The following is a 17,612-nucleotide window of genomic DNA, read 5'->3' as shown; positions in this document are numbered from 1 at the left end:
TCTGCCTGCCAGGCAGCATCATAGAAAAAGCACTGGGAATTGGAAGACCTGAGTTCCATTTAGACCAATAACTGACCACACATGTACCACTCTGCCTCAATTTTCACCCACTGAGAAATGGAACCTGATCCAGCCTCTGCAAAGACAAACCAGGAGAACTCCTGGGGAGAAAGCTGCATTTCTTCTAGAGTAGCTAGAGGTCAAGGCAGTGGCTGATCCTTAGCTTAACCCTAGTTATTGTCTGTACTCGCCACTTTCTAGGATGGCTTGTTGGCCTAGGCACCAAAATCACTGTTCTAAAAATGAAATAAAAGTCTGTGTTAAAAGTCATGTAAAAAAGATCTGGAGGGGAAAGACAGGGCAGGCATGAGTAGGCTAAAGAAATTTATACCCTAAAGCTTGCAGCTGCTGCTCAGCTTCAGAGGAAATGAGAGACCTGCTGGTCTGGGACCCGGCCCTGGGTACTCTGGCAAGCAGGATTTGTTGCCTGCCTTGTTCCCTTCACAGAAAAGAAAGGAAGGAGAAGAAGGATGAGGGCTTACACGATGTTGAATCTGTCTGAAAGGGACCATGCACAACTACTGTTATTGCCTTTTCCTTTTGGGAAGCTGCCTGGCATGTCCATACTCTCTGCTGTTGCAGAGTCTCACTTACCTCACAAGTTTCTTTTAATAAAAGACAATTTAAAACCCACAGTCAGCTATTGTCTTTCTGGCCTCAAGTGGCATTGCTTTGTTTGGGGGGGAGTAAGTAGCAAATGAATGAAAGAGGAAATAGAAACACACAGATGATCTTTTTCTGTTCCTACCATCTCAATTGTTTAAAAGTCCTGTTCTTTCCACACTTAAAGATGGTGGATGAAAATCATATTTTATGTATTCATCACTATTCACAGTATGATGTTTACTAGAGATACAAAGAAAAAGATGATAATCCCTGCCTCCCAATGCTATATAAAATGCAAGACATGATATGGGCCAGGTGAGTATAGAAGTTCATCAACTGTGAAAGTTCAGAAGCAAGAAAGAAGCTTGTGCTTTAACAAGTAGTCAGATTTCAGTAGGTACAGAAGAGAGAAGGGCATTTGTTCTAGGGGCCAAGATGTAAGGGTGTTGACGTAGACCAGTTTGGCTGGAGTCCTTGCAGGGGAACACTGAGACACAAAGTTAGGAATCCAGGTGCCTGCTATAGATTCGTGCTGGGGATTGTTGTGTTCGCCCTTTGTCCTTCATTTTTGAAGAGGACCATGACATCAGAGAAATGATGAGATGACTTGTACTTGACCTTGTTTCCAGTGAGGTAGGGCTGTGCAAGGTCACCAGCCTCACTTTTTTCTCCTGAGCCATCTGGATCCAGTGACCAGATATTCATCAGGATTACTGGAGAAGGCCCAGGATGCAATGGGAGATGTTGGCCTTTTAAGCTAAGGCCTTTTCAGGTACTCACTTAAAGTGAGAAGTGGTGCTGGGGATACAAATGCAAAAAATGAAAAGATCCCTATGTTGGGGAGTGACATCTACTGGAAAAGACAAGGACCTATGCATGTATATAGAGAATAAAGTAAGACAGTTTGGGAGGGAGAGCACCAACAGCTGGGGAAATCAAATAAGGCAACAGTTCCGCTGAAGTGATGCTAGAACTAAAGCTGGAAGGCAGGGCAGGACTCCATGAGGTAGAGGTGAAGAGGGAGGGTATTATAGGATGGGTGATGGTGAATGCAGAGGCATAGAAAAATGGGAAGTGTAGGGTTGTGTGTGAGGAAAAGAGACCTGCCTGGATCATTGAGTGCTCAGAGGGGAAGTCACATACAATGAGACTGGGCCCAGGTTGTGAAGCACTTTCTAAAGGCAATTTGTGGATAGCTTTAAATACCAGGCTATAGAATTTGGACATTCTGTCCAATGTCCAGAATGTCTGTAGGCATTGAGGAGCTACTGAGTTTCTGGGCTGGTGAGTGAGATTACAGAACAGTACTAAGGAAACAACATTGGTGAAAAGAGCACTAGACTAGGAGTTGAGACATTTTACCCTCTGCCCTAAGTAGGTGAATCACAATCTCACTGAGCCTGAGCATTCTCATTTATATGGTGGACCAGATTATTGAGACAAAGCTTAAATAATTCCCAGATCACCAAAGCACCTACATTGGGAATACAGAAGTACAAATTATGAAGTTAAGCAAAATGACGTAGGAGTTAAAGTTCCCTATACACCTTAAAGACACTAAGACAAAGGCTGTGTGTGTGTGTGGGGGGGGGGGCGGTGTATGTAATAGTCTCAGGAGTTTGGGGTGTTTCCCCAGTTTTTTTGTTGGTATTGAATAAGAGGACCCTACACTTCTCTCCAAACAGAATGGAGGGAGGTGGACATACAGGAATACCCTGTAGTCTTTTCACTCTTTGTCATTTAGATATAGGAATGAAGTGGTGCCGTAGATAGAGCGCTGGCCCTGGAGTCAGGACCTGAATTCAAATATGACCTCAAGACACTTGACACCTAACTAGCTGTGTGACCTTGGGCAAGTCACTTAACCCCAATTGTCTTGCCTCCCCCCTCCAAAAAAAAAAGATAAGTAATAGGAAGGAAGGGAATTCTCCCGTTAAGGGGAAATTCTCCCTCTTTTGGGATTGTGTTGCACTACTGTGTAGGAATGAAGCCTCCTATTCCTCACTGATTACACATTCACTAAATAGGAGCTAAGGATCCAAGGTTAGGACAAAAGCAAAATCCCTGCCATAAGGAGTTACCATCCTACCCAACCCCTTCTGGGTTATTTGCATGGGCACTTGGGATTAAAATGTATCAGACCATTTGAAAATGTTTTTTAAATCAATCAGTAAACACTTATTAAGTGGTTACTGTGTGCCAGGCATTGTGTGGGGATACAGAGCAAATCACAACACTGTCCTCAAGGAGTGCACATTCTCATAGGAAAGGCAACATCATAAATCAGCATACAAGAGAGAAGGAAGAAGAAGGCACCAACCACTGGGGGGTGTCAGGAACATTCTGAAAAAGGAGGCAAGAGATTGTGAATGAGGTAGGAAGGGAGAATTGTGGGCATGGGCAATAACCTAAAAGCATGGAGCCTCACGTGAAGAATGGCAGGTGTGCTTGTCCTCTATACTCTTCAGGGGGAGTGGTCACCTCCTCCATTATGTACACCAGCAACCCCTTCTTCGCTGTTAGACTTTGAGTGGGAATATGTGAAGGTGGAGACAGACAGACACTCCTGGTTTGGTTATCATTAAGACAAGTCACCAAATGTTTTTCTGTTTTGGGCAGCAAGAAAATCCCAGCAGCAGCAGCAGCAGCAGCAGCAGCAGCAGCAGCAGCAGCAGGTATCTGGACAATTGAAGCCCCCAGGGGCCACATCTCTGGACACACTTCCATGTTGCTCCTGTTTCCTTTCTGTTTAGATGGTCTGTAGCATGCTCCACTGAGATCATCAAGAGAGACAATATCTAGAAAGGACAGAACCAAACAAAAAGCCATGGGGGAGGGTGGAGTGGGGAAAGAGGTCTTCCATTAATAATTAGTTAGAAGCCCAAAGGACAGGTCAGAACTACTGGTGTCACACAGGAAGGCCAGAGAGGATGAGGTGACTGGTGACCGGAAGGATCCGCGTCAGTAGAGAGACAGGGGACCTCTGAGATAGAAGGGATTTCCAGAGGTAAACAAGTTTTCACCAGTACCTGAACTGTGAAGTTCATCTCCAACCCTTCTGACAGGTAGTAATCCAGCCTCCACTTCCTCCAGTGACTGGGAAGACAATACCTGCTGAAAGCAACCTATTTTTTGTTGTAAATTTGCTGACAGAAGAGATGGAGTCAGTTTCTAGACTGAAGATGAGAGAATAGTGGCAACTGAAAGGGAAAGAGACGAAGGGATGGGATCAAAGGTACAAGTGGAGAGGCTGGACCCAGCAATGAGACTGGAGAGGAAAAAGACATGCATAGGGTTTGAGGTACAGAGGAGGAGATATGAGGAAAAGCTGATGAAGGATGAGCTCAGGAAAGTGAGATTGGGTAATGAGAAAAAGGTGATGGGGGCTTGAGGGGAAAGAAGGATATTTGGAATAGTCACTGTGGAGAGCTGTATATAGGAGGGAGTCAACCAGAGATAAATACAACCTAATTTAGAGATTTTCATGCGCAAAGTCACCATGACTTCCTTGGGTAGTATTCACTGCCCTGAAGTTGGAACAGAGAAGGAAGTAAAGGCAAAGAAGAGGAGAAAATCCAGGGAAGAAGGTGATGGTAGTAAAGTGGTTGACCAAGGGAGGACAGAATGGGTAATGAACTGAGAGCCCTGAGGTCTTAAAGAGTTCTAGCAGACTCAGAAGGAGTAAGGCTTTGGGTGAGGCTGAAAAAAAACAAAAACAAGTTAAAAATCATGGAATTTAGAAGGTGAAAAGGACTTAAATCATCTAGACTGGAGGTTCTTCACATTTTTGTATCCTGGCTCCTCTGGCAGAATCTGCTGAATCCTCTAGGACCCTTCTCATAAGAATGATTTTAAATGCATAAAATATAAATTTATATATATATATATATATATACACACACACATACACACACACATACACGTAGGATTACAAAGGAAACCAATTAAATGAAATATTTATTGAGATTTAAAAAAATGTTTATGAACTCCAGGTTAAGAATCCCTGATGTAGCCCAGCCCCTTCATCATACAAAATGAGGAAAGTACAGCCCCCAAAGTTTGAGTGACTTGACTTGCCAAGGTCATGCAGGTAGTAGAAAAACTGAATTCAAACCCAACTTCTTTCTCTCCATATTCATGCTTCTACCACTACAACAGGCAGCTAGGTGGCCAGGACCCAAAGTCAGGAAAACGCATCCTCCTGAGTGCTGACCTCAGACACATAGTAGCTGTGTGACCCCGGGCAAGTCACTTAAGCCTGTTGACCTGCTTCCCTATCAGTAAAATGATCTGGAAAAGGAAATGGCAAAACAAACATGATGGAAAACAAAAACCACTAGAACACCCATTCTGGTGGGTGGCAGAGGCAGCAAAGAGATAATCAGGCACCAAAGAACAGAAGCACGGGAAGGAAGTGACACTATCCTTTCATTTGGTTTTCATCACTGTCCCCACTGCACAAGTGAGGAAACAACTAGACAGGCCTCTGGAGCTCATCTAGTCTGAACAGTCATCTCACAAGTCAGTACAGCGAGACCCAGAGGTGTGGAACAATACGCCGATGGTAACACAGCCAGACACTGGCATCAGCCGAGCCACATCCCCAAGCCACCTTTCACCAAGATAGAAAGCCTCATTAGAGTGCCTTCAGTGCCTCTCCTCTCCCCTCCTCTTCTCTATCAGAGGTAGAGCTAACTCCTTGCTGTGCCCTTATTTTGTCATCTCTTTTCCAGAACCTTACTCCAGCACTTTCCTGCCTCTTCAATCTTTACCTCTCTGATGGTTCCTTATTATAGTCTGTGGTATCGATTGTATGGAGAGTTTCCTTTTGACCCTTTCTGATTCATCCAGCTACTGCCCTCTCACCTCTTTAACTTAAAACAAAATTTAAAAAAAAATTGTTTACCTTGAAGCCACATGTTGCCCTCTAGTGCAATCCTTTGACTGAATCCAAACTTTACAGAACAGATCCGTTTAATAAAAGGATTTTATAAAACTTGGATTCAGTCAAAAGACGGCACCCAAGGACCTAGAAGGCCACAGATTCCTCACCTCTGGCTTAAACCTTTCCATTCTTCCAATTCCATCATAACTAAGACCTCTCAGAGGTTACCAGTGACATCCCCACTGACCACCCAATGCAGCAGCTGCTTCTCAGTCATCTTCCTGGATCTCTGGGTGGCCCTGATCTTGCTGACCACTTCCTTTGGAGCTCTTTCTCCTTCTGTTGCTCCAGAGACACATCACTCTTGCTTCTCTAGTTTTTCATCCACAAGCTTCCTTCACTGGTTCCCCAGCCCCTGGAGGCTGTCCTCAGGCCTTGTTTCTTGAACAACCTGATTCAATCCTAGAGCTTTACGTGTGAGTCACCTTATGAAGGTGATACCCAAAGCTAGACCTCGAAGCCCCCCTCTCTCTTTCCCGAGGCTCCAGACCCATGTTTGTACTTGCCTTCAGTTGGAAATAGATGTACCACCGGTACCTGACTCAACATATCAAAAACAGCTTTTTCTTCCCCTAACCTGCTCACTGTTTCTGGCTGTGAGACCTCATCTCCTTACTCACAGCCTTGGGGCCATCCTTGGCTCCCTTCCATATAGGATCAGTTATTAAATAAGACAACACGGGAAGTGCTTTACAAACCTTCAAGTTCTATATAAGTTATTATTTCCTCTATTCTTCTTCCAAAATCTGTCATCTCCTCCCTCTGCATGATTCTGACTGCCATTCACTCACTCACTCCAGAGCTGGGCTGGCAGATCTTTGTGTCTTTTCTCTAAAACCACCCCTCGCCATTCTGTGCAGACATCTGATGTCACCCCATTTCCTCAGACCTCTTCATGGATCCTTCCCCATTGGCACCACCCTGTCTTGTGATACACTACTCCTCCCCACATACTATCTGATCGAGTGACACTGTGGCTCCATCTCCCGACTCTGGGCATTTTCTGTCCCCTGTGACTGGAATGTTCTCTCTCCTCCTTTCCACCTCTTGGCATCCTGACCTACTACAGAAAGCCTTTCCTAGCCATTCCCCTCATGCCAGTGCCTTCCCTTTGTTATTACTCTCTATCTAGCCTGTATATAGCTCATTATGTATAGAGTCATTCACGTGTTCTCTCCATCAGACTGTAACATCCTTGAGAGCTGTCTTCTTTCTTTGTATCCCTGGCACATAGAAGGTGCTTAATGTTTACTGACTGACTAATATTCCAGTCAAATTTGATCCCCTAATCACCTCCATCCCCCAGAAAAGACCCATACTTTTCCATCTCAAATTTGCTCACCACAATGTCCTCCCCTCTTGTCCTGCACAGACCCTCCTATCTAACCCCCTCTCAACTGCACACCTCCCACCATCTGGTATTGCAACCTCCTCCAGCTTACAAAGTTAATAAGTGTCAGAACAGGTTGTCTTCAAATACACATTCATTTGGACCTATTCACTCACTGTTTTTAAGCAACCGTAATCAAAATCAACAAATATTTGAGTAATTTTTCAAGTACATAAACTTTATATGTGGCCACAAGCCAACAGCAAAATAGATTTGACCATAAAATTTAGATGCTCTCTGCTTAATATTTTTATATAAACAAACTTGGGGGAGGGAAGCAAGAGATAACAAATTCAAATTTATTGCTGAAAGAACTTTTTCAATCACTGAAGCCCAGCACAATAATTCTCTCACATCCTCATCACTGTAAATTCCTAGTATTTGTCTGTGAATGGGAAAACAAAATACATTCTTTGGATGCTCTGCACTCTAAGTGGACTTCACTGTTTTATGAAATAAACAATTCTAGTTTCAAAACCAACTGGAGACTTAGTATTTTTCCCTTATCAAAGCCCAGTCTGGTTGACAGAACCCCTGATTTGGGAGAAGATGTGGTTTCTCCTGGCAGTTCCAGCGTTACTCGGCGGAGTGTAAAACACTTCCCGTCTCCGGTCTCAATGTAACATGATTTCAAAAAGCAGATGTTTCTGACATTTCCTCTCTGAACTCTCTCCCTCAAGTGCCTGTTCAAATCCCACCTTCTTCAAGAAGCCTTTCCCCGTCCCCCTTAAAGCTGCTAGTGCCTTCCCTCTGCTGAGGAGCTCCAACTGATCCGTCTAAAGCTTGTTTGCACAGTTGTTTGCACGCTGTCTTCTTGAGAACAGGCTGTCTTTTGCACCATCTTCATCTTCAGAGTTTAGCGCAGAGCCTGACACACAGTAGGTGGTTAATAAATTAAGTGTCACCAAGTCAATCATGAGAGGCCTAGCATGTCACAACTCTTCCCTTGTAATAATGATGCCCTTGAACTCTGAAGTCAAAGCAAACACACACAAATACTATTTTTCTTTTGTGCATCTGTCTACAAATGGCATCCTGAGAGTTAAATACACAAAGTCTCAATTTTATAGGAGAAGTTCCTGCACTCTTTAAATGCATTTAAGTCTTTAGCCTCAGAAACACTCAGGAAAATAGCAGTGAAGCTGTCAGCTTTCCAAAGCAGAAGATCCAAGTGCTGGCATCTTTGAACTTAAACCTTTTCTGGCATCAACTGTCTTACGAGGAGTAAGAAAGATCCAAATCCGAATGGAAACAAACTCCATCTTTGTAGCTGTTTTTATTTCAGTCTTTTCTCCTGGTTTGGGCACAAACTAGGTCAGCTCCATTACTGACCGGCCTTCCCACAAATATTTAAAACAAATTGAAAAGCACACCCAATACCCATCACAATTACACCAGGCACAATAACTAAATTAGCAATTCAACAAAATAATTGGAAACGCGATTCTCTCTATTCCAGCAGCCTCCCTCGAGGGTTTAATCCATCTACGGGGGGAAACTCAGCTTTACTAATTCTGCAGCTAATTAGAGACACACTTGTAAATGAAGTTGTTTGTCTTAAAGTTGAGATTCTCTTCCGGGGGGGGGGGGGGGTGGGGAGAAAATGAGAAGGTAGAGAGAGAGAGACAAATTCCTCCTAGCTAGGCTAAGTGTTCTCGAGCAGAGAACTCAGAGATCAACTACTTCATCTCCCTTTTTACTTTACAGGTGAGAACAATGAAATCCAAAAAGGTTAGGTGACTTTCTTCAAATCACACTACTAGTAAACAGGAAAGCTGGGATTCAGACCCAGCTCCTCTTGACTCCAAGTCTCAGTGCACTTTCCACTGTACCACAGTGCAATGGAAACATCTTCTCATTAGCAGCCATATCCTAAATTAATGCTGAATTAATATTCTACTGGGCATAGCTAATGGACTGTAGTGCCTGCAAGTTGACAGCAAATACCATTGCTGGGCAGTCTTACAGGCTTGCAAGACTGATGCCCTTTTTTCATGGAGACCGGATAATCTCCCCCTTTGCCAAAGCCCACGATGGCAGTGGGGGCAGGAAAACTCCTGAGAGCAACAGGTCAAGTGGGCTTAGAGGTAGAGTTATAGTAGAAAAAGCCCTGGTCAGCATTTCAGAAGACCTAGGTGCTAGTCCCAGCTCAGCCACTCACTACACAACTCTGGATCAAAGTCCCTTTGTACAATGTGGGTCTCAGCATCCTCATGGATAGAGTGCTGGACTTGGGAGTTAGGATAGACATGAGTTAAAATCCTGCCTCAGACCCTAGCTATGTGACCCTGGGGGAGTCGCTTAAGTTCCCTGTGCCTCAGTTTCTTCATCTGTAGGAGGTACAGTCCTTACTGGCCTCTAAGGTCTCTTCCAGCACTAATTTTTATGATGCTAGGCATGCTGGTATCTTCTGCTTTCACCCAGTTGACTACCCCACTTTCCCCTTTGCCAAGAGAATGGGCTGCTTGGGTTTGCTAAAAAGAGGGAATGTAGTTAGTTGGTGATCAGTGAAACCAGTCTCTAGTGTCTTTCACTAGCAAAATCTGTGACTAACTGGCCTGATTCTTAGAATTCCACTGCTCAGCCAAAGATGGAAATATACTCTGGCCCATTTGTTTAATCGAATTTTGGAGAAGCAGTCCAAGAGACATGCTTGAGGTTTCAATTAAGTTGTCCTTGGCCTCTTTTTTTTTTTTTTTTAAAGGAAGGCATAAATGCTTGTTTTTCATTATATAACGGGAAATCCAATGCTTAACTTTCTTTTTCACTTATCTTTCACCATGTTTTTCAGGCTATGACCTTTAAAAGCCCAAACTATGAATGCTCAATGCATTAAGAGCTCTGCCCCAGCCTGGGGGTTCCTAGCTACCCTGTACTAGGCTGTGGGCAGCAGTTCCTGTCCCAGGGCAGTGCTGGGAGTCATCCCTGAACTGCCTCCAGGGTTGGGAAGACTGAAATCTGCCTCCCAGAGAAGACTCGACCCAGTCGGTGCTGGGGATCTGGCCCCAGGGGGCTCCAGGTCTGGCTCGGGAAGTTTGGTGCTCTTATGCTGGGAACAAAGCACTGACCTTAGCCACAATGCAAAGCCAGCAGATGAAAGGGAGCCGTGGCTTGCCATGGTCTCCTTCCTGAGGTTCTCTCTACCTCTCCTACTGCCCAGGTAGGGGGAGGGAGCGGAAGGGCGCCTGCTTAAATGCTGATAAGTAAATTCAAAAGCATCCTTAGTGCAGCTTTGAATCTGGCTTTACTGCTTATCTTTTCCAACAATATGAACTACAAGTTATCACATTTAAAGTGTTTCATATTAGCCTTTTAACATTACATTCAGCTCTTAAAAACCCAGTGCAATGTGCTCCATACTTTAAAGGACACAAGAGTCAAACTGGAAAATCATTTTAAAGCTTAATATAGTCAATTCCCAGTCTAATCGGGGGAGGAGAGAAGACAAGATGAGCCGGAGTTAGCTGCTCTCCCTCTTCACCACCTTTGAACACCGTAAAGAACATGAAAACAGCTGTGTCACAGGCCTCAAGCGTGGAAGCTCCTCACCTGCCCCTGCCTATTTAGCCCAAAGACCTTTCCTATTAATACTCAAGAGCCTACACAACACAAGTTCTGGATCACTCGAGAGAGTTCAGAAGGGAAAAACCAATGCCTGTTAAGGGGAGCAGGCTCCTCCCAGTTAGGACTAGGCCTAGCAGGGCTCCAGCAGTGCTTGAGGGTGGGGGGTTGGGGATCTGGAGCAGAATTCTACTTGGGCTTTGGGAAGCCCCCAGTTCTGCTGCACTGCTGCGAGAGGCTCGAGCTGGAGGCAAGGCAGGAATCTCAGATCAGTAGGCTAATTGCTTTGTGCTAAATAGAAGCCATACTTGCATACTAATTTACACGCCATTACCCAGAACTCAGTGCGCTGGAGCCTGACTTCTCTCAGGCAGCCCCTTCCAGATTCAGAATGTACCCCACTCCACTCACTCAGGGCTTCTATCATCCTATCACCACTAGGGTCAGTTTTCTTGAGAACCTACATTGACCCCAATTCCTAAGCTCCTGGCTTGGGCAGCCCACGCATCAGGGCCATGATGCAATGATGCTCCTGTAAACCATGCTGCAATAAAAATTACCCTGGATCTACAGATCTAGGAGAGCTGCAAATATTCAATGACATTGATTCTGGGGGCTGGAATAAGGCAACCCACTACCACCATCTCCTCTCTGACCTAGACAGTACCCGGAACACAGACAAAGCCACTGGGAACAGCACTGCTCCTCAGACCACGAGCTCTGCTTCCAGCCATTCTCCAAGGAATCCATCTCTGTCAAGATGAAACCTGGAGACTGTTTCTGCAGGAACTACAGTCCCGTTTTCTGAGCAGCCACAGCCACCAAACTCCGTGGTTTTATCAGTGGAAATGACATTGGAAAAGATCTAACACCCTGAGAATCCTAGGTCCTTTATATCTGACTTGCAGTTGAAAGCTCTAAGTACTACTGTCTCTCCCAATTAGAATGGAGAACAGGGACTGTATCACCAGCACTTGACACAGAGTAAGCACTTATTAAATATGTTTTCATTCATTCAGTGTCCTCTTTCAGATCAGAGTTGGCAAAATTTCACAAAAAAGGAAGACATACTACCCATGGTCACTGAAGGGCCCTTGGCAAGAGCCAGTGCTGACAATGAACATATATTTACTTAGACCCAAAGCCAAAACTTAAAACCACACATTTTTAGAGTTGAAATCACCCTACCCCTTCATTTTACAATGGAAACACAGGCTCAGACTTACTCAAAGCCAAGTGTTAAGTCTGGGTCTACTTACCTTAAAGCTGGGGTCTTTTCCATCATGCCCACATCTGTGTCTATCCTTGCATGAATCCATAGCGACGCTCAGTGCTCTCTGTAAGCCTGGTTCTTTACCCACACCTAGGATCTATACATCCTTCTATTGCTAGAAGGCAAGAAATGTTTTACAGGCCAATACTTTAAGAAGAAAACTGGACTGTCCAACATGGAGAAACAGACCTAGCCTTAAGCTCCTCTCTCCCACTCCTATATCCCAGTAGACTACCCGAAGATCCAAAGCTCCAGGTAGTCATTAAATGGGGAAAAGAATCAATTGTCTTTTTAGGTACTACTCACTAAATTGAGAGAGCCTTGAGGGCAGGGAATGTCTTTTGCCATCCCTTGTATCCATCTTTGTATCTATATGTCTGGCACATAGGAGGTGCTTAATAAAGGTTTACTGACTAAATTAGAATCTCAGAGACCTCCCACTCTGCCTCACTGCTCTCATATGGGATCATCCTTCCTCCTTATTTTCAATTTTCTCCATGAAGCCAGTGTCTTTAGTCTTAACTTAGAAACTCTATGCCAGGAAAATGAAACTCAAATTTCCTAGTAGTAAAATATCACCAAAGCTCTTGGTGGTCCTGCAACGATAACAGGTAAAGGTACTCCAAAGGAAATCCATAGATAGTAAGATACACAAAAACAAGAGAAGGCACTCTCACTCTGCATTTACCACCTACCTTGGTCCTCCCAAAGAAGGAATAAGTAATGAAGACTTCATCAATAGGGTATTAGTTAATGAACTTACCAAATTACCTACAGTTATTTTTGAAATGTTATGTGGGAGGAGAAAGTCAGAGAGGACTGAGAAGACTGGTTGGCGTGGTGCGGGTAAGGGAGAGAAAGAAAATGTTCTATTTATGAAGATACAAATCCAAATTGAATGTTCAACAATCCAATAACGAAGGAAAAAGCCACAAGGTGTGGTTATTAATATCAGACAAACCTCACTTTTATTTCAAGGTTTTTATTGAACATATACAATGGGGAAAATCTCATATGAATACACGTCATCAGATCATCTGTACACATAAAAATGCAGGAGGGAGAAAACGATACCCTGGAACCAAACACTTCTGATTTTCTATACCTGGTGGCCTCAGGGAGCATCCCTATAAAAATCAGCCAACCTCACTCATCTGGAAAGTTTGTGCTAAGCTATGATACTCCCCATTTCTTGAATCTGGCCCACGGGAGAAAAGGATATTGGCACTAATGTCTGTGAAAGGAACCCTTAGGGAATGCTAAAGGCCCAACTGCACTTCAAAAGGCACATTCTGATCAATTCAGGGGCACAGACTCAAGCCTCCTTTTAGATCAGCTGGTACGAAGTGGTCACACTGAGTAAAGAATCCTGGGAAATATTCAGCAATCCTTACAAAATTCAGGGCAAGCTAGGGATAGAGGAAAAGGGAGGGCAGGGGTCAGGACCAAGAGGATCCTTTACTTGCTATCTCAGTCTAGAACAAATCTGTGAAGAACACTCACCAGGGGTTTTGACAAAGGAGGCAAAAACAACAGGAAAGGATCCAGAGAGAATATGCTTACATAGGAAAAGACAGTACAGTTCAACCTTCACAAACCTAAGCAAACACAAGCCACTGCCCCTTCCCCTGTCCCCCAAGAAATCTAGGACACTGGGACAAAAGCATTTCAAGTAGCAATAAGAAAGAGAAATGGAGATAAGAGTACAGAGCAAGTAAGATAGGAGGTGACAATGTGATCCAATGAAAAGAGAGGAGGGGAGGGAAGGCCAACATGAAGATGATGGTGCCACTTCATCTATCATCTCTCAATGAAGCATCTCAAAGCACTCTAAGGGCTATAGCTTCTTCATCCTTCTAGAGGAGGACACCGAACTGAAGCATTCCAGGAGCCAGGAATAAGCCTCAGGCCCAGCATGCCACCACCTCCTTCATGCTGTGTGTGACAGAGAATGGTGGATGAGGCCTAAGGAAACATTAAAGCCAACCATGACAAAGCCTGAGTGTATAGTGAAGGGAAGGAGAGCTCAGTGAGCCTTTCCTGGCTACTTACACCTGTGGCGCAGAAGGATAGGAAAGGATGATACCACATTTTGGACATTAACTTGGTTCCTCAAAATCTCCCTTCCTTCTGCTTACAACGGTGTACTGCTGGGCTCTTCATGGTTCCTAATTTGTAGCTGCCATAAGAAGTTAGCTGGTCAAGAATAAAATAAGCAAAACTCCACACAAAGGAGAATGCTTCAGTCAACACTGAAAAAGGTCTCTGGATTGAAACTCCAGATAACTGCTCTGAACTCATTTAAAAATCAGCATTAGCCACCAAAATGTAAAGTATTAGTTTTATTAAAATGCAAATCAATCAACTAATCTGTCTTTCTAGTAACCGTTGAATTGCAGTATCCGTGTCAATTAAAATAGTTTCCAATTTATTCTTGGCTGGAAGGAGGGTGGTATTCTGAATTTTAAAACATGGGCCTCCCTTTGCTGAAAACCCCTTGCCTGTTCGGTATTTCACATTGCTCCCGACTTTTCATTCACTTTAATTAAGCATATTTGCTCCAAAGATTCTGGAACACCTATTTAGATCTCATTCTTCACCTGATAAAATTCGACACTGACAAAAGGCCTGATCCCCTTAAAAAAGCAAGCCTCATGTCACGTTCATAGAAATATTTAAGAGTTATTTACTTGCTGTTATAATATGCATTATCTGGAAGTCCTCAGGCCAGATGGAAAGAATCATACATTATATTCAAAAAAGATCCTTTTTGAATGATGCCTTATAATTCTGGTGATTGATATTTTCTGGAAATGGAGCAGCACTGAAAATTTTATATTTCCTTGACAGTGAAACCCAAGAGGTGAATATCAAGGCAGGAAAAACAAGTCATCATGAAAAAGGACCAATTAATTAGAGGTGGGAAAAACTTCTCTCTCATTTCCCCCCATCCTGTGCTTGGAAGACATATATGTATATAAATATATGTTAGAAAAAAATAAACTAGGATCCACGTTACACTGAAGTCTGAATACATCTGGATCCTAGCCTCTGGGCACTGTTGTATGGAGAGTCACTGGATAAGCAAAGCCAATGGAACACAGGATTCCTAGGAAAAAAGAGCCTGTAATTCTGTTCTGACATTTTCATCACCAAAACGTTATTTCCCAAACCACAACTCTATTTATGACCATTACACTTTGTGAGCTGGTCTGAGGATCTCTTCTTGGACTAGAGATGCTTTAGAAGGCATCAAATAAAGACTTGGGCAAACCAAAAGATGCAGCTGAGTACTTGGCTCCATCCATATGCATGCATTACTTATGCACGTTCATCTTCATTGTAGATTGACCACAGCAGGCCAATAAATCCCCCTTATGGGGATTTAATTTCCAGCTTTTGACCTTTGGATGAAAAACAAGTGAATCATCTGCTCTTGCTAGATTTACACCAGAGTTAACCTCAATAAAGTGTGTCATGAGTGGTGAAAAAGAAACAGGATTCTGAAAGAATCCTTATCAGTTAGAGGGAGAAAACAAAGAAAAAGAAAGTCAAGAGATCAAGATTTAGCTGAAAATCCACAAATATTTCTGAGCTACAAAAAAGGGTGGGCGTAACCGTCAGGATTCCCTAGAGCTCCTTGTGGCTCAGAGCCAAGAGAAATTTCTGATCAGGACAAGCAGGATTTTGCTCAGGCTTTCTTCTTTCGGGGCAGCCTCATGGTATGCAGTCCCAAGTCTATTCAAAATAGCCTCTTGTTTGAAAGAATAATTCCCAGCCAATTACTGAACTACTGAATAGTAGAATGCAGGGTACTCTAACTACTGATGCTTCTGAATAGTTTAAAAGGAGCAAAACCAAGAACACTGCCCTGTGATCACTGAAGACATGAGAGATGGCTCTATTGGTCACACAAAGCCCTGAAGAAACTTTTAAAAAGGGAGAGGGAGAGGATCCTTAATGTTCTGGAGGTATCAAGCAGGTATTCTGAGTGGGTGCACATTCAAGATACTTCTTCAGAACGCCCCACTAAATTCAGCCTCAAGTGTCAAGGAGTTGTCAACTTGTCAAGATGAGCAGCCAACACTGGGATGTGGAGATAGCTTCTCCTTCTAGGGCTGTCTCTTCAATTCCAGTAGAAAAAGACATACCCACCTGGGGAGGGATGGGCAACCCTAATTCTGAGGGCCTTCTGCAGGTGTGCCGACTTTTCCAAAGAGCGATCGATAAAGCTCTGTCCTAAAAGACAAAACCAAAAGGAAAATATGAAAAAAAAATGCATGCCAGGTAACTTTTTCAAGGTTAAATCTAGATGAAGAGATATGAAATACTCTAATGTACTTCACCAGAAAATCCACTGACAAGTGCATTCCACAGTCCTCCTTCCTTCATAAACACAGAGGAAGGAAAGGAATCTCTAAGCAAACTAACCACAGGCTGCACTGAAATATGTCAGTATTCCAGTGTGGCTGGGGACCCTGTCTCTAGGGAATGAGCTTTCTCTAAGTTTGCCCTTTACAGACAGGCTCTTCAAGTAAGAAAACAAGATTGAATATTTTAATAGGATGTATGAGACTGCCACACTCTAAGGAGGATTCAATCAAGAATGGGATGTGGGGGATATAATTTAGTTTTCATACATTTTCTTGGACTTGACGGTACTTGAAAAACAATGAAAATGACCCAGCAACAAGATTCCAATTAATATCACATATGCAGCAGTTCCAGTAGAAGAATTGAGCTCCCCTTCTCCCTCCCCTTCCTTTCACCCCAATAAAAAATTAGACTAGCTTATTTATTTCTAAAGGTTGGATTTTGATACACACACACACACACACCCCCGCCCCTCCCCTCCTCCCCAGGATCTTGTGCACCAGAAATAGAAGAAGTAACTTCTAATCTCTGCCCTAAGAACAGCTGCACATATATACATACTTGGTGGGGGTGTCAAGAAAAGCCAGTCAATAAACATATATTAAATACTGACTTTGTGTCAGGCAGTGGGGACTCACAGAAAGGCAAAAATGCAACCCCTGCCGTCAAGGAACTCATATTCTACTAGAACAGACAATGTCAAAAATTATGGATACAAAAAAACACACAGTGCACATGGAAGGTAACTTTGGAGGGAAGCACAAGCATTGGAGTGGATGTGGGGAAGTACCAAGAAAGGGCTTCAGTGGGAACAATGAAAAGGCAGGGGAATGACAAGGAGGTCAGTGCTGCTGTTGGATCCTAGAACAAAAAGACTGCAAAAGTTGGAAGGACCAGCTTGTAAAGGACTTTAAATGGCAAACATAGGAGTTGCTATTTGATCCTGGGAATAGCAGGGAGCTACGCGACTGACTGAACGTGTGTGGTTGTTGGGGCTGGATGTGGTCAGACCTGAGTGGCTCATGAGAGGGGGAGGAGAGAATCCTGTAGCGGCAGATTGAAGAGTAAGCAGCCTACAACTTCAGAGGGTCAGGGGGTCCAACCGGGAGTTCTCCAGCACAGTTCAGCATACTTTACGGTATATGAAGGCTGGTCCATAGGAAAAACAATGTGGCTTCTTGTCAAATAAGGACAGATACCCTGACGGCAGAGGACAGGCACCATTATTTAACATAAAGGCCCAACAAATATCTTGAATAAAAATGGGCTGAGGAAATATTCTCAACCCAGTGAAGAAGGAACTGGTCAGTTTCATGGCCTAATCCCTATTACCACCACATCTGGGCTCCTGAGCCCATGAAGGCACAGACTAATGAGCCACACTTATTATTTAATAATCTCTT

At 43.6% G+C, this 17,612-nt stretch overlaps 1 protein-coding gene across 3 annotated transcripts in view; it reads right to left on the bottom strand.

Annotated features, from left to right (window-relative positions):
- Positions 1–3,445: 3,445 nt before the first annotated feature.
- Positions 3,446–17,612, bottom strand: part of AATF (apoptosis antagonizing transcription factor) — a 110,554-nt gene continuing 96,387 nt past the window's right edge. Inside the window, exons 12-13 of one of the 3 annotated variants that reach the window (XM_072646956.1) lie at positions 15,991–16,074; positions 3,446–3,464 (exon numbers count right to left, since the gene is read on the bottom strand). In XM_072646956.1, coding sequence (XP_072503057.1) covers positions 16,011–16,074 — 64 coding nt within the window. In that variant the 3' untranslated portion in view covers positions 3,446–3,464; positions 15,991–16,010. Of the gene's footprint in view, positions 3,465–12,801; positions 13,771–14,384; positions 16,075–17,612 lie in introns of those variants that run through there. The other 2 variants (XM_072646955.1, XM_072646954.1) reach the window with 2 other exon arrangements.

This window comes from Notamacropus eugenii, chromosome 2 (assembly GCF_028372415.1).
Source record: "Notamacropus eugenii isolate mMacEug1 chromosome 2, mMacEug1.pri_v2, whole genome shotgun sequence".
NCBI classification, from domain to species: domain Eukaryota; kingdom Metazoa; phylum Chordata; class Mammalia; order Diprotodontia; family Macropodidae; genus Notamacropus; species Notamacropus eugenii.
The sequence above is the reverse complement of the archived record's forward strand: the minus strand, read 5'-3'. Positions and strand labels throughout refer to the sequence as shown.